This window comes from Neomonachus schauinslandi, chromosome 12 (genome assembly GCF_002201575.2).
Source record: "Neomonachus schauinslandi chromosome 12, ASM220157v2, whole genome shotgun sequence".
Lineage (NCBI taxonomy): Eukaryota > Metazoa > Chordata > Mammalia > Carnivora > Phocidae > Neomonachus > Neomonachus schauinslandi.
The window spans coordinates 82,057,801-82,082,053 of record NC_058414.1 but is presented as its reverse complement, the minus strand read 5'-3'; the positions used below and the strand labels follow the sequence as shown (position 1 = coordinate 82,082,053).

Genomic DNA, 24,253 nt, shown 5'->3' with positions numbered 1-24,253 from the left:
TCTTGGAATACCTCCTCTATCCTTCCTTAGCTTTATTTTCTCTATAGCACTTCTGACCATCTACATAATTCTACATATTCTATTTTATTTGTTTGCCACCGCTGGAATGTAAGTTCCCACCCAAAAGACAGATTTCTCTCTCTATAGTATTCATTACTTTATGCCCAGTGCCAAGAGTACCTGGTACATCATGTACTAAAGAATTAACCTACTGGACAGACCAGAAAGGAAAAAAATAAATAAACCAAAGTAAAAAAGTAAAACAAACATGTTATGTTCGTGTGGCCTAAGGAAAAGGTGCAGTTTAGGGATTACATACAAACGATGCTGCATTTTGTTTAGATTTGCAATCATGAGACCAATTCTGGCTTTAATTGGGAGAAAACTGACAAAAGACATTTACCTTTTAAGTCACAGTTTTCTGTGCTATCATACCAAGGGGATTGAAGTGAAGAACCTCTAGGGTCCCAGACAAAGCTAAAATTCTCAATGGGTCCATGTGAGAATGGACATGGAACATCTGCATTTCAGGTCTAACCCAGGGGAGTCTAGAAAGGAGATAAGCATGGGGAGTCATGGAAGGTATCTGGGCATTGGTTCTCTCAAAGACCCCGGATGTGGCAAAAACTGCAGTGTGCACTGGGAATAAAGAAAGAGAGATCTGTGACCTAGTGCTGTCAGTGTCGTGCGCCTTCCAGTAAGTAAGTAAGTGCAGGGTGCTGATGAAGCACATATACAGATGCCCAATTAGGGTCTTTTTTGGGCAGGGTTCCTAAGGTAAAGCCTCCCTAAGGTGTAAAATGCTAAAAGTGAGTAGGAGCTATAGAGGAGCAATGTATGTTCCAGACAGAGAGAGCAGAATGACTTCAAGAATAGTGAGTTTAAGCTGTTTTTGTTTTTTACAGAAATGATGGATGAAAGCCAGGGAATGTTAAGTATAAACATGGAGAGTTAAGCAAGGGCCAGATCACGGGTTTGTATTAATCCTAGAGGCTGTGGATGATTAATGAAGACTTTTAAGCAGGAGAGTAACAATCAGATTTGTTATCAGAAAGCCAATTGCGGCACTACTGTGGAAAATGGATCAGAAGGGAGTTAAGACCAGTAAGGAGACGGCATAAACCAGGCAGTGAGGAGAAAAAGGCTGGGATGAACTTAATATATACCAGCAGATAATCAGGTATGGAGAGTGAGAGAGGAGGAGAAAAAGATGACACTTTTGGATTAGCGGAACAGAAGACTGACTAAATGGTGGCACGATCAATCAAGATGTGGGATCATTCCAGGGAAGGAATAGCTTTTTAAAGGGGAGAACATGAGCTCAGTTTTAGCCATACTGAGTTTTGGTATTTAAGAAGTAAGGTGCAGTAAGTACTTGGATATATTGGTGGGGAAAGCCTGACAGAAAGAATTGGGCTAGAGACCTAGGTTTGGGAATCAGTAACATCTACCTGAAAATTCAAGCAATGGGATGAATGAGATCACCCATGGAGACTGAGGTGGGATAAGAAGACAAGATGGAAGCCTGGAAAGCACAAATATTTAAGGAGCACTCAAAAGCAGACTGAAGAGAAGTCATCGGAATTGTAGAAGGAAATCCAGTCAAGTATGCATACTAAAAGAAAAGAGAAAAATTTTCACACACAAAAAAAATGGTGGTAAGTTTTAAATACTACAGAGATCAAGTGTAAGCAAGGATTGAGAAGTGTCCTTAAGGGAAGCACTGGTCTCCTAGGTAAGCTCAGTTTCAATGATGTGGCGGGCTCAAAGCAGATGGTACAGGGATGAAGAGCAAATGGAGACAGAATTAAAATTTCTTTTAACTCTTTTAATTAACTTGGCTGGGAAGAGAAGACAAGAAGAAGGAAAGCAGCTACAATAAAGAGAGAAGACTGGAGGATAATTTTTAAAAGTTAGTTAAAAAGAAAAGGGATAACTGATAGCACAAAATTCCTAAGAGACCAAAAGAGAGAATTCAGAGGATGTATGTAGAAAAATTAGTCTGGAAAGTAAGAGGCTGAAATCTTCCATGGAGATGGGAAGGCAGGAAGGAGATAAGAAAGCAAACAGGGCAAAGACAAGTGTGGAGACGTGAGAACCAGGTTAGAGCATTTCCTAGATAAGCCTGTATTTTTTCCATAAAGCAGGAAATGAGGCTGTGTGCTGAGAATGAGGGGAGAGAAGAAGACAGTAGGGGGGCTGAACTGAATATAGTTGTGAAAATCGGAGCTAGCTCTTGTGGTAAAGTCATAGGAAAACAGCACTTACGGGGAATAGAGCCGGCAGCGGTAAGCAGGAAGAACTGGAGACGGACAGCCTGCAGTGAGGAAAGGCTTACGGAGAAGGCTACTGAATTCACTGAGGTCTGAGTTGTGGGGTACATGGAGTGGAACAATGGCCAAAGCAACAGGGAAGAAGCGATAAGGGAATTTGTTAACAAATCAACACATCCATCAGCCCTTCCTAATTACGCTGCTTCTCCCAAGACCTCCAGAGTGTCACCAAGGCAGGATTAAACATCCTCAGTTATCGAAGCTCCTGGTGGGAACTAAAGCTATGGATGGCTTGTCCCTGCCTCGCCCCCGACTTTCAACAGCTGTATGGCATCTTTTCTCTGAAGAAATATGCAATATGCTATTGCTTTGAGCCACATTTGCCTAACCTACTTCTAATCTTGATCTTCCTAAATTAACCAAATGGAGAGAAACCACCTCCAATTCTTCACAGATAGGAGAAAAGAGTTCTGGTAACTTAGGAAGGGCAATGGGCAAGAATAAGTAAACTCTAGAGAAATTCAAGAGAGCCAGCATATGTGCGGATGTCCTTAGAGGGACACACTAATGTAATCATCAGTAGTCTCTGTCTCTGTCTCTGTCTCTCTCAATGGAATTCCTGCTTGACTGCTGATCTGGGTGCAAGCTAATTCCCCCCACAGTGAACACCGCTGTTGAGATGCAGAACTCTCCACCATCTGTTACCCAGAATTAGCATAATGACAGATTATCTAATCCCTTACATTTAATTGATACAAATGGCACTCTTACACCACCAATTCAGGCGTATCCTCGTTCATATGGTCTTATCTCCACTCCATAAAAACTGGTCCTCCCACCTTGCTGGTGATGGATCTGGTCTGGAGTTTACCCCCAAACTTGCCTAAAAGTCCAGGTGCTTTACCATGAGACACTTTCCTAAAATCTTTTATTCAGGAGTGGGAATACAGCTGTTATTCCAGATGCATGGGAAAAGGGGCATGCTGAACAAAAAGAAAACCTGTCTCTCTGTGAGACTGGCAAAACTACTGTGTAGGTAGGGCAGTGCCTCCTTGAATTAGATCGGGTTGAAAATTTCAAAAGGAAAGACAAAAGGTTAAGTCAGGGCTGATCTGGGGACAGTGACAAAGGGAGAAAGGCAAAAGGAAAGAAATCAGAAAATCAAATGGGTAGCAGTACAATACTAACAGGAGAGGTTCTGCCGTTTTACAGATTCAGGTGTTCTACACAGACCCAGGGTAGCATTAAACAAAAAATGGGAATCAGACACCTAGAAAATCAAGGACATGCTCATAGGACCAAATAACTAGAAGAGCACAATCAATAAGAAGTAGAATGGACAGCTGCCTGTGGCACCAGAGGAGGTGAACTGTCCTATCACCAGTGACCATACTCACCAGAATAAGTTTTACACTGTGTAAAAAAATTTGGCTCATTTTTAATGATGCTGCAATGTGATCCGAGGTTTTAACAAGCTCACTGATGTGTTCAAAATAAACTGGGGTGCCTGGGTGGCACAGTCGGTTGAGGGGCTGACTCCTGGTTTTGGTTTAGGTCGTGATGTCACGGTTGTGAGATCAAGTCCTGCGTCAGGCTCCACACTCAGCCCGGAGTCTCTCCCTCTGCCCAAACCGCCCCCACCCCCGACTACTAGAGCACACGCTTGCTCACACACTCTAATAAATGAATCTTAAAAAGTAAATTAAAAAAATTAACCGAGGAAGCACTCAGTAATACATGAGCCTCTGTAAAGACTCAAAGTAGGGAGACTTCCTCTCTTCTGAGCACTGGTGGGCAGGGGAGGCCCGCACCTGACATTTACTTAGGGTACTACGCTCTAGCCACAAGACTCTATAGTACATAAATTAGCCCCTCTCTTCCAAGGACACTCACAATGCTACCATTAAGAGTCAGGAAAGCAACCAACACTGTCATTTCTGTGGCAGCAGCAGGCAGGCAGTACAGAGAAAAGTCACACGGAAAACGGGACTTGCAGCCGGATGAATGTTACTTCATGAAGCTGTTGTGAGCAAGAAACAAGAGACTATACTTAGATTCTGCTTGGCAAATAGTAAGCATTGTGTGTTGGTGATCACTCTTGCTGGTTTTCATTATCATTGACCCTGGCCTGGTTGTGTCACTCCTCCTGGACTCAGCCACCTTGTTCATAAAATGAGGGAGGTGGACTAGATAGCCTTACACATGTTTTCCCTACTATAAAACTGATTTCACTAGAAGAAAAAAAAAATGTTCTAGGTGCAGCCATGAAGATACACATTCTCAACTCAAGCCTTTTTCAGGAAGTAGCTGAAAAGGTGAGCCTGACTTCACAAGATCTGTCCAGGAGATGAAGCTATCAGAGCAGACTCCTACTTCAAATCCATTGGGCTTGGGAAGAGGTCACCCTGAGCTGATAAAGACATCGTGTTCACCCCTTCGGCAGCGGAGCATGGCCTGGGAGAGCAGCCATCCGTCCGCGGCACTCCCAATCACACATGCCACTGTGGAGACAAGATTCACGGCTCCAGCGGCAATAGGCCAGCGTTATCCAATATGCACGAAATCAAAGTTTTCGTCATTTCCAGCGGTCAAAGGCCAGTGAGTGATAAATCCCAGAATACCAGGATTAATGAAGGAGTCATTAAAACCCAGCATTAAATCACTTCTGTAGCCAATGCTGAGAGTGATGTCTATAATACATTACAAGGCTGATTAGAAAGAAACAAGTTCCAATTTAGAAATGAAATGCCTGATTTTTTAAAAAACTGATTGGATGGCTATCACAGCAATTTTGTTATTACAGGACAAAGAGAGAGTGGGTAACATATAAGTTATGTCACGGATAAGAAATTGTCATCTCAAAATCAGAGGGAACAGAATTTGGGGGTGAGTAACTTCCTAAAGACAGTAAGATGGAAAAGGGAGTCCTGACACTGGACAGATTTTCTTTTTTTAAAATTTTGAGTGCAGTCTGTGTGTGTGTGTGTGTGTGTGTTTTGAGGGGGAGGTGCTATTAACACTTTATGCCCAGGAAACAAGTTTAATCTAAAAAAATTCTAGAATAACCACATTCTGATTAGAGTCTGAGAGAGGATATGAGTTGATACCAATGAACTATCTTCTCATCCACAATGAGTACTGTCTTACTGTTGAACACAATCTATCAATGTGAAAAACAAAAGCCCTCAACAAATATTGTAAAGATAAAACATAGTGAAAAACATGGGACTGGCTCAGGTGGGCAAGGCTCTGACCTACCTATACCTACTCCAGTTTCCACAAGTTTCTGACTAGGAAAAACAGAGCCTCCAGAGGCTTCTACTTACTTGTTACAGTTCTATCCTGGGGCAGTGCACTAGTTAGAAAAACAAATGCCACCAAGTAGATGCTCTGGCTGAGAGAATCCCTTTACAGGCAACGACTTTCAACCAAACCCCCTCAACACACAAAGCTCATCAGTACAGGCAAGGTAATGGAAAAATAGTTCCGATTCAAACAATCCAAACCAAAATAGGAATACTTCTTATTCTTGACTCTCCCCCTCTCTGCCAAGCTACTGTGAGACAAGACTGACATCTTTCCCTGAAAACAATTCTTGAAGGATTCTCTAAGACCAGGTGATATAATGCGAATTCTTATCTGTTATAATCGGATAATATCAATAATATTTAACATATGGCACTGGCTACAGTTTGTCATTCTTGCATATACCAGCTGAATATAAGCCTTGTTTATAAAAATAGAAAGGTATGCAAGAAAACAGCCAGCGTCATAAATGTGGTTGTATCTAGAAGGGTATCAGGATAATACAGCAAATCACTTGAGGATATTAGTTTAGATTAAGGCTGCCAAATAATTATGCCTCAAACATCAAAACATACATCATTAATTTCAGATGCATCAATCTACACCCCAAAAAAGAAAACAATTAACTCTAGGGCTTCTTAAATATTTAACTATTGACTTGAGTCTTTACTAAACCCCACAACTAGCATTTATTGACTCTAACAAATAGATAGATTATACTTGAATTTCTTTGGTCCCCAATAGTATTTAAAAGATAAGTTTGGGTTAGTTAGCAACAACACTACCAATAACAAAGACATTAATAATACCTTCTACTACCAAAGACTTCCTCTTTTTTTTTTTTTTTATTTGAGAGAGAGAATGAGAGAGAGAGAGCACATGAGAGGGGGGAGGGTCAGAGGAAGAAGCAGACTCCCTGCCGAGCAGGGAGCCCGATGCGGGACTTGATCCTGGGACTCCAGGATCATGACCTGAGCCGAAGGCAGTCGCTTAACCAACTGAGCCACCCAGGCGCCCCCAAAGAATTCCTCTTAAGGAGAAGATTAAAACAACAACAACACAAACAGCTGCCAACTAGTCAAAAATCTATGAATCTGATAAGTACACACAGAGGTAAAAGGAATATTAGAGGTCTAAATTCGAAGCTCTTAGGGCACCTGGGTGGCTCAGTCGGTTAAATGTGTCTGCCTTTGGCTCGGGTCATGATCCCAGGGTCTGGGGATTGAGCCCCGCAGTGGGCTCCCTGCTCGGCGGGGAGCCTGCTTCTCCCTCTCCTGCTCCCCCGCTTGTGCCCGTGTGCTCTCTCTCTGTCAAATAAGTAAATAAAATCTTTAAAAAAAAATAAAAATAAATTTGAGGCTCTTTCCAATGTTGTACCTTGTTATCTCAGGTAAACAATATACCTTGAGGTCTGTCAGTGGTGAATGGCAATGAGGCCACTAAGTCAATTGGCAGTGATAACTAAGAGTTAGCTACTTGGGTAAAGTCTGATTCTGCCAATCCACAGCCTTCCAACTAAGTCTAGTGTTTATGATCAAACTCCGGGGAGGGAGGGCTACGTAGAAGGAAAAATTCATGGTTAGCTCTTTCACAGCCAACACCGAGAGCCCTAGGCATCTCTCGGGACAACTGGCACAAGTGCCACAAGACCGGGGCAAGAGAAAGTCCTACCGTAAGAAGAGGAAGTATGATGTGGGACGCCCCGCTGCCAATACTAAGATTAGCCCCCGCTGCATACACACAGTCTGTGTTCGGGGAGGCAATATGAAGTACCCTGCCTTGAGGCTGGACGTGGGGAACTTCTCCTGGGGCTCTGAGTGTTGAACCCGCAAAACAAGGGGTACTGATGTCGTTTACAATGCCTCTGCCAACGAACTGGTCAGCACCGAGCCCCTGGTGAGGAACTGCATCATGCTCACTGGTGGCACCTTACCGACAGCAGCAGGAGTCCCACTAAGCACTGCCCCCTGGGCCACAAGGAGGGGGCCACGCCAGCTCCCAAGGAGGAAGAGATTTTAAACAAAAAAAAAATCAAGGAAAATTAAGAAATATGATGGAAGGAAAAAGAATGCCAAAATTAGCCATCTTCTGGAGGAGCAGTTCCAGCAAGGCAAGCTTCGTGCATGCATGGCTTCAAGACCAGGCCAGTGTGGCTGAGCAGATGGCTACGAGCTAGAGAGCAAGGAGCTGGAGTTCTACCTGAGGAAAATCAAAGCCCCGAAAGGCAAATAAATCTTCCTCCCCTCTATCTTCAGTCATGTAATAAAGGTGTATATTGTTCTGGAAAAAAAAAAAAAAAATCCCTGGCTAGACTTTAAAGCCAATGGGCAAACTTCTGGCTTCACGGCTACTACTTCTCTCTCCCTGAAACACACCCCTAGTTAAAGTTCTCTTTCTTAAGAACCTGAGAAGAGGTTTAAAGAAACTCTAGATTACTAAAAAGATATACTAAGAGATGAAAGAATATTAGCAATACTGTTTGTTACTTTCTCCTTCACAAAAGGCCAGATAAGGGCCTTAGGAAAAGACGGTGGGTGAATGACTTACCAAGGTCATGCTACATGCTGGAAGCAGAGCTAGAAATAACCATTACCCCTTTAGCCCCTTCCCTGCTCTGCCATTCTGTACGTACTCTAAACAGAGCTGGTATGATAGAAATTAATGGAGGTTTATAAAAGGCTATGCTTTGGGAACAAAACTGATCCGAGAAAAAATCCATTTGTAAAGTTTCTTTTATTCTTCCTACTACCTATATCTATACTTATTTGAGAAGAGAGAATAATGATGGTTTTGGAGCTTCCTGTTTCCTCTAGACTTCTTTTCACAGTGCTTATTAATACTGGCTGCACATTAGAATCAACCATTCAAAACACCAATGTCAGGTCCAATGCCACGTCAATAAACCTAGAATCTCTAGGGGTGAAGAACAGTATTTGAAAAGAACAAATGGGGGGGCGGGGGCACGCCTGGGTGGCTCAGTCGGTTAAGCGTCTGCCTTCAGCTCAGGCCAGATGCTGGGATGGAGCCCTGCATCAGGCTCCCTGGCTCAGCAGGGAGTCTGCTTCTCCCTCTCCCTCACCCACCCTCATCGCCATCCCACTCATGCTTGCCTCCCTCCTTGCTTGTTCTCTCAAATAAAATCCTAAAAAGGGGGGGTGGATAAATATGGGTACCTAGATTTCAAATATGGGGCACCATTATTTTTAAGTGCCCCAGGTGGTTCTATCATACAATTTTGAGGAAAAGTACACAGACAGAAAAGTTCAACTAATATATTCTCTTTTTCCAAATTTCAAGGGCCAAGAGTGACCTAACACAACTTAAGGCCCCAGCATCATAAATGTGTTAACGAACCTGGCACTCCCCAAAGAACAAGAACCTAAGCATAGACCAATTTTTGGAACTGGTTCAGGAACAGCAAATTCATTCCTATTGGTTCAATTTAGGTCACAGGTAGACAAGTGATAGGTTGTGAGAGCAACCAGAGAGAAGATTCCTCAGATTCCTCATCTTTATCTCTTCAGAACAGAACTGCCAGTTGCCATGCGGCATTTTCTAGGCAGCTGTGATGAACCCCCTCCAAAATGTAGGCATCACTTGGGGAGGGGGGAGTTCTCCGCCTCTCAGGGGAATAAGGGACAAATAAGCAAACTCGTGGCCATTATGACAAAACCAGGCCTACGTACCCAGTCTATTATTAGCCTGACATTAAACACCACTTAAAAACAAAACAAAACCACCCGCCCACACAAACACACACCCCAAGACAGAAAATTACATAATGGCATCTGGAATGATATGCTCTGACAGTGAAAGTAGAACCAGCCAAATCGCAGAGGTCTAGTAAAGACCAAAATGGGCATGAGGTAGGCCCAGAGAGTCATTTTCAAGTCCTCTATAATCTATGCAAATGTTGAGAGACATAAACAATGCTTTGTTTAGAGGAAGAAGTTCAAAATAATACCCTAGCTTCTGGAAGGTTGTCATCCTGCTCTAAAGTCACTGTTAAGTGGCAGAGTAACTAACTATATGCTCCTTTAGAAAACCCAATCATTTTAGAGAAATTAGAAGAAAATTATCTTGGCACAGGTCGCTTCTTAGGATGGAAGCTCAAGAGAAGTTTTGTCATATGGGTCAGAAAGAAAAAAAGGGCCCAGTAAAGAATTCCACTATTTGTCCTGTTATAGTTTACAGTCCACAACCCAGCCAGTGGGCACCACGGGAACAGGAAAGTGGTGCTCTTATGCCCCAGAATCCATTAGCAACTAGACCAAGCCCAGTGTCAGTGTGACTGTGGTTTAGAATATGTAACTGCTTTAGACTTAACTGCTTTCAGAATCTCTGCAAGTAAAAGCTCTAGCAATGAGTCTCCACTTATAAAACTAAGTCAAAACCAACAGTCTTCTGGTGGTCAACATTTTTCTCTAAGAATTAGAAGATGTAATAGTTTTTCACTAGATGATTCTTAGCTCTAATATAAGCAACAAATGAGCCCCACAAAAAGGCTAAGGATTTTGAAATTTCTTCTTCTCTCCTACTCTTTGGGGAGGGCAGGGTTATTCTGGTCCCTGGCTTTGAAACACAGTAAACCACTACAGAGCCTTTGTGGTCAACCCTCACTCAATGGTCTGATCTCTCCACAGCCACAGGCTCTGCTAAGTGACAAGTGAAGGAACAGTTCCAGAGGGAGGTTTTTGAGGAAGTGGTGACAAGAATAAATGCTCTGTATAGCTGCTTCTGAAAGAAAAAAAGTGATTTTGCAATCAATGCCAACATGATGGGGCGGGGGGGGGGGGTGGTTGATGAAGAGATGGTCTAAGAAGTACAACAGAATTCCCCTTGCTGTCAACCCAATATGTGATGGTTTATGCATCATAATTTTAACACAATAGAGGCTCACACTAAGGCAATAGTTTGCTGAGTCATAGTTGATATGTAAGCAGATATATCAGAAATCTAAAAGGCCCCATGTAAAACCCACACTGGAAACTTAATAGAAGACAGTCCCAAGTTTCCTTTACCTGTTGGGAAGTTCATGCTGTTATTAAACATCTCCAAATTCTATCATACGCATTGACTTTAAAGGTCCAACAATTTCCTCTCTCCAAGTTCCACTTGTTGTAAACATTTTTACTAATGGCACAAAAATTCACAAGAACATCACAACAGAGAGGGTCATTCAGTAAGTTTCACAAAATACAACTTCCAGGGGCGCCTGGGTAGCTCAGTCAGTTAAGCGGCTGCCTTCGGCCCGGGTCATGATCCCAGGGTCCTGGGATCGAGTCCCACATCGCGCTCCTTTCTCAGCAGGGACCCTGCTGCTCCTTCTCTCTCCCTCTGCTTGTGCTCTCTCTGTCAAATAAATAAAATCTTAAAAAACAAAAATACAACTTTCAGTAGAACTCTTCGGGCGGGGGGGGGGGGCATGTAATAGCACTTCCTAAAACATTTAAGGTTCGTAGTCCTCTGCCTTTTCAACCACTTCAGGTATGTAGATAGGCAGATCACTAACTATAGCACTATATCCAGATAGGTTGCTTGTTAGCACACCTCTTGCGTTGAAAGATTTTTTTTTTTTAAATTTATTTATTTTTTAAAGTAGGCTCCATGCCTAGTGTGGAGCCCAGTACGGGGCTTGAATGCAGGATCCTGAGATTAAGACCTGAGCAGAGATCAAGAGTCGGCCGCTTAACCGACTCAGCCACTCAGGTGCCTCAAGATGTTTTCAATAAACTACTTTTATTAAGGGATAAACTGTATGTGCATTAAACTTCTTGAAACATGAAAACTTACTTATGAATACCACTTGTACCTTTATGCAAGTACTTATCAATCATTACTGTATTAACAGTATACGTTTAAGAATTAGAGGAGGGACGCCCGGGTGGCTCAGTCGGTTAAGCGTCTGCCTTCGGCTCAGGTCATGATCCCAGGGTTCTGGGATCGAGTCTCACATCCGATTCTCTGCTCAGTGGGGAGCCTGCTTCTCCCTCTCCCTCTGCCTGCCGCTCTGCCTACCTGTGTGCTCTCTCTCTGTCAAATAAATAAATAAAATCTTAAAAAAAAAAAAAAATTTAGAGGAAAAATGGATATAAGTTAGCCATCATGGTAATTTTTAAAAAGTGAGAAAAGAGATAAATCCAATTGAAGGGCCTGGCATGGAACAATAAAAATGGACTACTAAAGGGGCTCCTGGGTGGCTCAGTTGGGTGAGTGTCTGACTTTTGATTTCAGCTCAGGTCATGATCTTGGGGTCCTGGGATCGGGCCCCACGTCAAGCTCCCCGCTCTACAGGGAGTCTGCTTGTCTCCCTCTCCTTCTGCCCCTCCCCCACCTCTCTTTCTCTCATAAATAAATCTTTAAAAAAAAAAAAAAATGGACTACTACAAAATCCAAGCCATAATCCAATGAGGTATTTTGTTTTGTTTTTTAATTAACCTACAGGCAACTACTACATACCAGGCATTTCCTATATCTTATTTAAGCTAATACTTAGAACATTCTGTGAGGTAGCAGTTTATCAGTGGATTAGCTTAGCCAGGAAGAATGTTAAGACTAAGAAGAGGATGAAATATAAAAACATTCAAGAAAAATCCTTAAAAAGAAGTTTGAGTGAAAAAAAAAATAGCCAGAAGTGTGTGAGAGAGGACAAAGAAAGAAAGGACAGGGCTGGCTGGCTCAGTCAGTAGAGAATACAATTCTTGACCTCGGGGTCATGAGTTCAAGCCCCACGTTGGGTATAGGGATTATTCAAATAAATAATAAATGAACTTTTAAAAAAAGAAAAGAGAGAGAGAGAAAGGACAGAAGCCGCTAAATATGAAATTAACATCAATGGCAACCAGTCAAGTTCAGAGGCTTGGAGCTGATGTGAGAACTTGACTGTTAGGTCTTAGTATATATGCTGAATATTTAAATGCATTAGTACATTTAATCCTCACAACCACCTGATGAGATGTGAGATTATTATATCTAAATTACATAAGAAAAAACTAAGGCCCAAGATTGCACAGCTATCCGGTAGCAGGGCTGAGGTTTTACATCACGTCTGTTTATCTCTAAAGCCTACTTTTATCAGACACCCAATAACAACTTGCCTTAGACTTCATGGTAACACTAGGTCAAGTAGTTAATTTTCCTGTTCCTAGATTCAATTCTCAAGAAATAACCAGCACTCAAAAGGAATACCCCCCACATAAAAGCTATTATATTAGCATGATTAAACAATGGATAATTTCCCTTTATTTCCTAAACTTCTGAAAACATTACAATTTTTTTTGTGATTTTATTTATTTATATTATGTTCAGTTAGCCAACATATAGTACATCATTAGTTTTTGATGTAGTGTTCAACGATTCATTAGTTGCATATATAATTTTTTTATTACTTAAAAAAAAATCAATTCACTCAGCATGAACTGGAGCAAATCCCCTGTAAGGCAGCATCATGACTGGGAGATAACAGAATCTACAAAAACTCCATTCCTATTTACCTTACCACTTTGTACTGTGCCGGCCACAGGAATTGTAAAGAGAAAGGTGCCGAGAAATGGCATATAAAAGACACAGAATTTTTGCTTATTGGTAACCATGTCAAATGTCCCCTCTCCTTATCACATCAATTGCATTATCCAAAAGAATAAAAAAAGAATGCTTGAGGGAGGTCAGAATGGCAGACTGAGAACTTATGTCCACATGACATCCTTTATAAGGTCCCACTGAAATGACAGAAAAGACAGATATGGACAAGAATAGAGCCCTAATGGTGCTAGAGAACAAGAAAAGTGTGTTAACAGCGTATCAGAAAGTTTGCACAAATCCTGAAAGACAGAAAGCAGATGGGATCTGATTGGTGGAGAACTGGCAGTGCCTCAAGGGCCTTTATTGACAAAATACAAAGCACCACAACGAGGCTTTGGGAACATCATTTGAGCAATTAATCAGGACCCACATTCAAAAGAGCTGGATCAGCCAGCCTCATTCCTGTCCCTTTGATTCCCACAAAGTTATTAAGAGCAGAGGGTTTTGACCCTTGGCAGATATCCAAGAAATAATCTTGATCTCAGGGTCATGAGTTTAAGCCCCAAGCTGGGCTCCACACCCAGTGTGGAGCCTACTTTAAAAACAACAACAAAACAAAAACAAAAACAAAAATACAAAATGAAAAGACAGACATACACACACACACACAGAGAAAAACACACAGGGAATTAACATTTCTCTAGGGATAAAATGACGTAGGATTTCTTTTTCTGTAGGTCTTCTCACTCTATCATACTTGGTTCAACAGGAGCTTAGAACTACTATGGGGTGGAGGTGGAGGGTAAATTTTTTTGGGTTAAACTCACAAGCAAAGCTTAGAAGACAATTACACTGACAGAGGAGTAATGTAATAAATCTTGAAATAGAAGAAAAATCTTTTATTTATTTATTTAAGAGAGAGCAAGAGAGAGAGAGAGTGCGGGGGAAGGGGTGTAGAAGGAGAGGGAGAGAATCTCAAGCACACTCGCAGCTGAGTGCAGAGCCAGATGACGGGGTGGGCTCAATCTCATGAAGCTGAGATCACGACCTGAGCCAAAATCGAAAGTCGGACACTTAACCGACGGAGCGACCCAGGTGCTCCAGAAGAAAAACTTTTAAAAGGAAGGAGGAGTCCAAAAAAGGTAGCATTCTAACTTTCTTATCTTTCAGAGAGGGAATTACTCTATAAAGTTAATCAGAAACAGTAATTGAACTTTATAAAGTTCACTAATAGTAAAACTTAAATAATATAACAAAATTGGGGGTTAAAGGAAGGAAATAATAGTGAAAATATTAAAAAATATTCATCTTTTACATAAGGAAGCAAATAGATACAGTTTAAAGTTAAACATTTTTAAACCAGTAGTGTTAATTTATAAAGCTATAAAGATAACTGTCCAAAAATTAAAAAGCAGACATGGCTAAGAAGTTAACATCTATGCTTCCATGGGAGCATCTGTGGGAGGCAGTGGCCCAGTCAGTGACATTAATATTGTCTCCATACTTCCTCAGGTGCAAAGAGTATCTTCAGGATGCTGTAGGCAGCTCTAAGTAAGAACACTAGGTCCAGAAAATTTGGTTCCAAGAGGCCACTTTTTTTCCTATGTTTAGCTTGAAAGTCAGATTATTAGTATGTTTTAAAATTTGAAGACTTGAGAGATAGGAGGTTTGGTCTGATTGTGAAAGCCTTAAAGCTACAGAAAAACACTCAAGCCAGAAAAGCTGGGGACTGTAGGACACTTATTCCTACTGCGGCTGAGAAAAACCAAACTAGGATTCAAAAAGGATTATTCTAGAAGAAGGACTAGACCTGACTTCAAGCTTCAGTCACTTATAGAAGACTTTAGGAAAGAAGTATTCCTGCAAACTGGAACCAGAGAAAAAGGAAAAAGAAGCAGAAGAAGTCTCATCCCTTGCAAGTGTGATTGCCTGGTTTACATAAATATAATAAAAGACAAGCTCTATCTATGAAGAATCCAGAGAGACATAAAGAAAGTTCAAAAGGGGGACGCCTGGGTGGCTCAGTTGGTTAAGCGACTGCCTTCGGCTCAGGTCATGATCCTGGAGTCCCTGGATCGAGTCCCGCATCGGGCTCCCTGCTCGGCAGGGAGTCTGCTTCTCCCTCTCCCACTCCCCCTGCTTGTGTTCCCTCTCTCGCTGTGTCTTTCTCTGTCAAATAAATAAATAAAATCTTTAAAAAAAAAAGAAAGTTCAAAAGGATGGCTTTGTGGCTGCTGGATGACTGTTATTAGAACAAAGAGGTAACTAAGATGTCCCAAGTCCAAAAGATCTTCGACAATACCTCTGGCAGCAACGCCTCATACTTGTGTGGACATCAAAGGAGCAGACAGCCAAAGGGCAAGGTAGGAAAGTAGGAGAGGGAAACATGGTTTCAAAAAGAATGTTAGGAAAAAAAAAAAATCACCCCCCCTCAAAATATGACAATGTACAAAAACAGGTCATTTTCCAATTATTCCTATTCTACAGTTTCATCTCTATGTCATTCTTTCCAAAAACAGGTCCTGTCAATGGTCTCCCACCATTGTGAAATACTTCACATGAGAAACACTGGGGAAATATCTTAAGTGATACTGCTGGATCTGTTACAGTTTTCCAGGGCTGGAGTGGTGCTAAATGTGAATGTGAGTATGTGAGGCTTAACCCTTAAGTTGTATTTTTTAGATGCCCCCTTATAAATGTGAACAAATTTTAACACCTTTCTTTAAAAAGGTGACATGCAGAAAGAGTGAGCAACCAGTTAATACATTATAATATGGGTTTGCCAAATTGGAGCTTCACGTAATTGGGAAGTCCAGCACAAGAAAGGTCACCCCAGAAAAATCTCACTCCTCAAGAAGGCTCTGACAATAAAGAAAGAATGAGATTTTAATCACTGAAGCTAATTACATAGAAGACTAAATCACAAGAAGAGTTATTTAAGTGTCTTAAATACAATAAAAAGTAATTAACAGGAAGCGCCATCTTGACAGCTTCATGTCACAAACCAAGCCTAAAAGGCTCAGCTAATTCCCAGCCCGGGAGCCAGAGAATGAGAAACAACTCTAAGTTTGATCTTTTTATTTTTTATTTAAACTGTTTTGATTAACAGATAACTCTTGCCAACTCTACAGTGAAGTTAATCAAGAAAAAAATTTTAACTATTAGAGGAATGATGAACCTCGTTTTCATTGATTCTCTAGAGGGCAAGAGATAAGAAGAGAAGACTGTCACACCTGAGGTACCTCACAGAGATCCTGTGACTCAACTCCCTCCCCTACACAAAAAAGAAAAACAGAAGGACTAGACTGAACCGTATTGAGGATACAGACAATTCACACAGTTTGACATGTGAAATACACCAAAAAATCTGCTCTGATATAACTGCAAGAGACTCCATCTCATCTGCCTCCCCCTCCTTATTACCCTGTGATCAGCAGCTTGAGACACGCTTTTCCATAGCTAGAGGAGCCCAGCTGATCTCTTGGAATGGGAAAAGCCTCTAGATGCTATAAAAGCCCATATTTTGGTGTAAGCCTACAGAGGTTGATAGGCATAATTTGGATTGGATGACTTCTTAATTCTGCAACATTTCTACCAGCTTGAACAAAGACTGTCTTTCAGAGAGATGATGCATTACTACAGGAGCTCTCCTAAATGACCTTCCTTGACCTGACCTGTACATTCTAGGATTTCAGCTGATGCCAATCAGAATGAATGAGCGCCAGACATACCTGTGCACTTCTGCCCCAACCTGTTGAGCCATTTGTTTCTGATCCCATAACTATTTATACTTGTTGTCCTTGTTATTTTTAATTATGTACTCCATTAAATATTTTATTAATAACTGAAAAAGAAGTACATAAAAAAATGTGTGTTTATGAAAACAGATGAATACTTTTAAAAGGTTTAATAAGATGAATGGCTTTCAAATGGCTACAAAATAAATGAGGGTGATGTAAATCACAAAAATCTAGGGTTTCATTAATTAGTGTTTTTAAGTACTTATTCTAAAGAGGAAGTTATGCAATTTATCAGGTTATGAAATAGTTAACCTACTCTGCCCATATATCAAAGATTTGGAAATATTTGTACATTTTTATGTTTAAAATGAAATGAAAATATTTTAGATTAAAAAAAAATCCCTTCTCTAGACAGTGTTTTTGAATAATTAACCATTATACTCAGAAAAAAGGCTGTTAGTATACCTAAATTCTGACTATAAAGCTGAGTATTTGAACATTATTTATTCATTCAACTTTTTTATAATATTATTTGGAATGATTTGCAAAAGTACAGAAAATTCACAAGAATAAAAACAAAATCAAGGCAAAAGTAAAAGTAAAATCAAGGCAAGGAAGCTATGAGTACGAATGGAACATAAAAAGCATAAGCAGCATTAAAATGTTCTTCTTCCAGGGCGCCTGGGTGGCTCAGTTGGTTAAGCGACTGCCTTCGGCTCAGGTCATAATCCTGGAGTCCCGGGATCGAGTCCCGCATCGGGCTCCCTGCTCAGCAGGGAGTCTGCTTCTCCCTCTCCCGCTCCCCCCTCTTGTGCTCTTTCTCTCTCTCACTCTCTCTCTCAAATAAATAAATAAAATCTTTAAAAAATAAAATAAAATACAATGTTCTTCTTCCAGAAACAGCCTATCTTTGGCAAGGACGTCCCAATAACCAAACAAAAAAGGAAAACTATCCAATACAACTTCTCCAGTATTGATTACATAACAACAAAATCAGGGCTCAATAGAAACAAGTGTCCCAGTATTCCCTGTTAAGCTTCATAAAGGGACACTCTGCAATATAATAAACAAATAATTCAAAAATTTATTGAAACTCCTACCATATATTGAATACTAAGACTACAACAGGGAATGTGACAAAAATCCCTATCTTTAGGGAGCTTACGGTCTAGTGAGAGTTTGTCTCAAAAGTATCCGTAAATCTCAGTTATTTCTCCTGAAGGCAGGAGAATAAAAGTCTAGTTTAGTAGAAACAACTCTATGAAGAAACTCATAATGCATCCCAGGCACCCTGCTAGGCTGGTCTAATCAAGGAGACAATTTAGGTATCTAGAAGAATCAATACACTGGTAAATACTTTGGTAAATCATACAAAAATAGTATTTCTTATAATCCAGTTACAAGAACTGAGAGGTAGGGGCTCCTGGGTGGCTCAGATGGTTAAGCGTCTGCCTTCGGCTCAGGTCATGATCCCAGGATCCTGGGATCGAGCCCTGCATCAGGTTCCCTGCTCGGCAGGAAGCCTGCTTCTCCCTCTCCCTCTCCCACTCTCTCTGCTTGTGTTCCCTCTCTTGCTGTGTCTCTGTCAACTAAATAAAATCTTAAAAAAAAAAAGAAGAAGAAGAAGAAGAAGAACTGAGAGGTAGAGAAAGGTCAAGGTTATCATCCCAGGCATGAACCTGAAGTATACAGATAGTCAATGCTTTCTGTCAATTAAGACCCATCAACTTGTGTTAACCAACCAAACTGAAAAAAAGATTGATACTTTCTTATGAAGGCGGCTTGAGAATCTGACCAAAACCTTGGTTGGAACAGAGTCACCTAACCTTTGCAGAGAGGCATGGTAGCCTGAAGGAGTAATCTCCATCAAAGCCAAGATCAACACAGTCAGAACCTCAAGGTTTCATGGCATGGAGCACGCCCACAACACCCTACTATGGAATTTTTAAACTAGCTGTTTCAAATTGTCCTATAAAAAGAAAAAGCTCTGTAACACACTCAGGTTATATAGATTTTAAGCAGTGTGAATTTAAGAATATACCTCAGTGGTAACTAAATGAAATGACCTACTCTAACGGACTGTTAAACATGGGTGGAAACCATCTACGAAAATAAAGATGTAGATTTTTACAGTAGTGACACTGTTGCTTGTACCAGTATATTAGATAGCAGGAGCAGTTATTTACTGATATGACTCCTTGTTTGTGACAGTTAAAACTGTAATATATAGGAATACTAACTTTCCAGCTCTCCATAATAGAGTAGCATGCATCCAGCTCCTAAGTAGTGACAAAGTGATAATAATCATTATTGCGACTTATACAGACAGGAAAATGACCAAAATATGTCCTAGTCTCTCCCATGTCAAAAATATTATCTGATTTGTCAAGATTCTACTTCTAATAAAGCCTGTCACTTGTGATGGTATTAAGGTAGTGACAACAAAAGCCTGTATTGAGTTCCTCTCCACAAAGTCTCTAACTGTTGTGTGAACAGTAATGTTTATATAAATATAGGGAGTGATAACAGTGACCAAAAATAGTTATTGCCGAAGTGTGATAGCAAACGAGCAGAAAAGGTTCCTCTTTGGTATGAGAGGTTCTGGAAGGTACATTAGCTGCAAGATCTTCTTTCCTTTCAAAGGCACGCTGTCGCTTAGAGGTATTTCTCCTAATGGGCTCCATTGTACTTTCAATAAGACAATCCCTGTTTTGATGGGAAACCTATTCTTTTCTTCTCCTCCACTATGCCCCCTTAAAAGAGAAGAAAAATAACAGTTTGGTAACAAACAGCACTTAAGATTGTTAACTAGAAATGGAAACAACTGGGGCGCCTGGGTGGCTCAGATGGTTAAGCATCTGCCTTCGGCTCAGGTCATGATCCCAGGGTCCTGGGATCGAGCCCCACATCGAGCTCCTGGCTCAGCGGGGAGCCTGCTTCTCCCTCTCCCTCTGCCTCTCCCCTGCTCATGCTCTCTCTCTGTATCTCTGTGTCTCAAATGAATAAATAAAATCTTTAAAAAAAAAAAAAAGAAATGGAAACAATTATCACATTGGTATATTTTACGCAGAGTAAGAACTGCTACTGGGGACTGAATGCCTGTTTTAATATTCATTGTGGAAGCATGGCCCAGCAGGCTGCAGCCTTCCTCCTTCCCCCGTCAGATACATCCCTTGAAAGACTGTTCATCAACCAAGTTCCCAAGAGACTTTGGAACAGAACAGGATATGGCCAGCACAAAAGAGAAAGGCCCCATCATCTAATGAAAACATACATCTGTATAAAGAAAATGTCCAATGAACCCTTCTTCTTCCCCTGCCCTCCCTTTTTTGGGGGGGAGGGGGGTTGTCTATAATTGAACTTCCTAAATGAATGTGCAGATAATTTTTCCACCTAATGTTGGATAGTACCTAGGGCCTGACAATAAATGGCATTATTAATAGTAATAATGTATGCTATATAGTGCCAAGCACACAGAGCCCAGTAAATCTTTTTTTTTTTTTAAGATTTTATTTATTTATTCATGAGAGACAGACAGAGAGAGAGAGAGAGGCAGAGGGAGAAGCAGGCTCCCAAGGAGCAGGGAGCCCGATGTGGAACTCGATCCCAGGACGCTGGGATCATGACCTGAGCCGAAGGCAGACGCTTAACCATATGAGCCACCCAGGCGCCCGAGCCCAGTAAATCTTAAACAATAAAAGAATATGATTAGCTAATGAATGATTATAAAATGCTTTGCAAATATAAAGTACTACACAGACATAATAATTAAGCAGCACTGTGTTAAGAGCAACAGAAAGCACATCAGGGAGAAAAGAAAGGAGAGAGGTGACTGAGGACAACTTGCAGCTCTGGCTGAGTCCCTGCTGGCCAGGACACTCACATTCCTCCAATGGTGACAGTGGCACATGTCCGCTCTGAAAAGGCAGGCACCGTCTCTGTGGCTGGGCTGGCTGGTCTAATGTAGTCCACAGTCACATTGACCTGCAAATAAAGAATCAAGGAAGTTAAGGTTGAGTCTGCAACACAGCTCACTAGCAGCCACATGTGCCTGCCTGGTTGTGAAAGATCACCTCGCCCAGTTTGATTTTCTGGGCCGAACACTTTTTTTTTTTTTTTTTTAAAGATTTTATTTATTTATCTGACAGAGAGCGAGAGCAGGAACACAAGCAGGGGGAGTGGGAGAGGGAGAAGCAAGCTTCCCGCGGAGCAGGGAGCCTGATGCGGGGCTCGATCCCAGGACCCTGGGATCATGACCTGAGCCGAAGGCAGGCGCTTAATGACTGAGCCACCCAGGCGCCCCTGGCCTGGACATTTTAAAAAACAACAATTGAAAGATAGCTGAACCACAGACTGGGAGAAAATATCTGCAAAAGCCTTATCTGACAGAGGACTGCTAACCAAAATATGCAAAGAAGTCTTAAGATTCAATAGTAAGAAAATGAACAACCGATTTAAAAATGGGCTGAAGACCTAGACATCTCACCCAAGAAGACCTTCAGATGGTGACGATGTTCTCCATTGTATATCACTGGGGAAATATGAATTATAAAACTACTGAGCTACCACTACATTAGGATTGCCCAAATCTAAATGCTGACAACAAATGCTGACGTGGATGTGGAGCAGCAAGGACTCTCACTCACTGTTGGTGTGAATACAAAACAGCATAGCTACTCTGAAAGACAGTTTGGTGGTTTCTTATAAAACTAAACATATTTTACCATACGTTCCAACAATCACATGCCTGGGTATTTATCCAAATGAGTTGAAACTTATGTCTACACAAAAACCTGGATAAGCATGTTCATAGCATCTTTAATCATAACTGCCAAAATTTGGAAGGAACTAAGGTGTCCTTCAGTAGATGAACATATAAACAAACTGTGGTACATCCAGATAATGGAGTATTATTCAGCACTAAAAAGAAATGAGCTATCATGCCATAAAAAGACAGGAATCTTAAATGCATATTGCTAAGAGAAAGAAGCCAACCTGAAAAAAACTGACATATTGTATGGTTCCAATTATATGACATTCTGGAAAAGGCAAAATTATAAAGACAATGAGATCAGCAGTTGCTGGGGGTCAGGGGGAGGAGCGAGGGATAAAGAGGAAAAGCACAGGGGATTTTTTAGGGAAGGGAAACTATTCTGTATCATACAATAATGATGGACATGTGCCATCATACATTTCTCAAAATCCAGAGAAAGTAGAACACCGAGAGTGAACCCTATTTAACTATGGACTTTAAGTGGTGATATATCAATGAAGGTTCATCAATTATAACAAATGTACCACTCGGGTGGGGGATGGTGACAGTGGGGGAGGCTGTTCTTGTGGAGAGGTAGGGCATAAATGGGAACTCTCTATTTTCTGTTTGGTTTTGCTATGAACCTAAAACTGCTCTAAAAATTTAAAAGACTGGGGCGCCTGGGTGGGTCAGTCGTTAAGCATCTGCCTTCGGCTCAGGTCATGATCCCAGGGTCCTGGGATCGAGTCCTGCATCAGGCTCCCTCCTCGGCAGGAGGCCTGCTTCTCCCTCTCCCACTCCGCCCTTGTGTTCCCTCTCTTGCTGTCTTTCTATCAAATAAAAAAAAAAATTAAAAGACTGATACCAAAAGAGAAAGACAAATGGCCAAACATTTAAGGTCCCACGGATATTACACTTGACAGAAAAGAGGTTGGCAATATTCCTGCAGGAGTCCTAGATAACATTATGTAAAGCAGTTCTTTAACCTTTTCAGACTCCCTTGAAGATCTGTTTTTTAAAATATGAAATGCCTCTACAGAAAAACTGCATGTAATTTCAGTCTACCGTAACTGTTCCAAAACCAAGTTAAGAAACATCAAGGAGAACAAACAAGATGACAGTCAGAAGGATGCTTGGGACAAGTATCACAGTATGTAAATAAAATGACACAGCTAACTACACACAGGACCAATACAGTTGAAGTTAGGAAGTTTTGGGAAACAAAAGGATCGAATGGACTAGAAAAACTTTAAATTTTGAATGAAGAAAAGGGTATGTGTACAAATAGGTTAGGAAGCTAGGAACTTAAAATGAGAAAGTTGTCTAATCCTAATATACATTATATGGATATGGACATACTAAGCAATGATCTTTATGAAAACATTTAAGAAGAAACAAGTATGTGGTATCCATTAATAAACACGCAGTGTCTGTTTTACAGAACTAAGGTACATGCCTGGTTTCGGCCATGGCCAAGGTTTATATATCTGCATGGAAGAAAATACACTGGATCAAGCATCCTGAAGCCATCCTCATAGTCAGAAAGTCTAGAATCTCGTTTTCTAAACATGTCTTTAGTTCCCACTAATCAGCTTAAAGACAGCATATTGCATAGACATCAAGTTCAGCCACAGTGCTGGTGAGCACGATTAAAATCCTTTCAAACTGTCTGTTCCTCAAAAACTCATTTTAAAAATGAATGCAGAAATTTTGAAAAGGACAGCTGCCTCAAAATTCGGATTGTCAGATCACTCACTTGAACGCTCCATCTAAATCATGGTTTAAAAGCAACAGGGAGCCCTACCAGAGAGAAAGCCAAATAAGGACTGAAGGTAAGGTAAATCTTTCTTATGAGAAGTACTGTCATAACACAACAAGACAGACAAGAAGAGAATATACAGAAGGCCCCTAAAGTCAGGTGTATATACCGGAATTATTGCTAGGTCTCATCAACTTGTCTAAAGCTAAGGAGATGGGTACCTATGAGGGATATGATCAGACTAGGGGCGGGGATGGGGTTTAAGAACTAGTCCCTCTTTCACAGAGGTTTTAATAGTTTCCCTGTATGCAGCTGGCCAGAGTTAATACAGGCCAAAGACAGGACAAGGAACGAGAGGGGCTACAAACAGAAGGATGGCTGACTCAAATCCCTCGGAGAGGAAAAGCTTATCCCCAAGTTGTCTGCAGTGACACACCCTGGAACTCTGTATACTGGCAAGGCCCTCAACTAACTTATAGAAGCAGGAAGAGAGCCAGGAGAGCCCCTGGATATCTGTTTAAGTCATGGCAAAATCACACAGTTAATCGGCAGTGTACAGGAGCTAAACCTCAAGGGTGCCCATACCATGGAATGTAAAGGAACTCAGGGCTAAGATTAAAAAGGGCATAGCCACAGAATATGGTGGAATTGGGGGCATTTGGTGGGAAGTCAAACATTATATGGAAATGAGGAAAGAGGTCCACATATCTGTGTTCTCACCTGATCCACTTAACAAGCTCAAGCCCACAATTCTATTACAATGGAAACATTCATCCTTGCTTATAAATAAACTAAGCGAATCTCAAGGTTACCTTGCACCTGCCAAAGCCAAGCCTCTACCTCAGCAGACAGGAGTGGGATAGCAGTTCTTCAATGCAAATACAGAGAGTAACATTAGCTC

General features: G+C 41.2%; 1 protein-coding gene across 1 annotated transcript in view; it reads right to left on the bottom strand.

Annotated features, from left to right (window-relative positions):
- SND1 (staphylococcal nuclease and tudor domain containing 1) overlaps positions 1-24,253 on the bottom strand; it is a 394,531-nt gene that overhangs the window by 203,091 nt on the left and 167,187 nt on the right. The window contains exon 14 of the mRNA XM_044920011.1: positions 20,724-20,824. Within this exon, the coding sequence (XP_044775946.1) occupies positions 20,724-20,824 (101 nt within the window). The remainder of the gene's footprint in view (positions 1-20,723; positions 20,825-24,253) is intronic.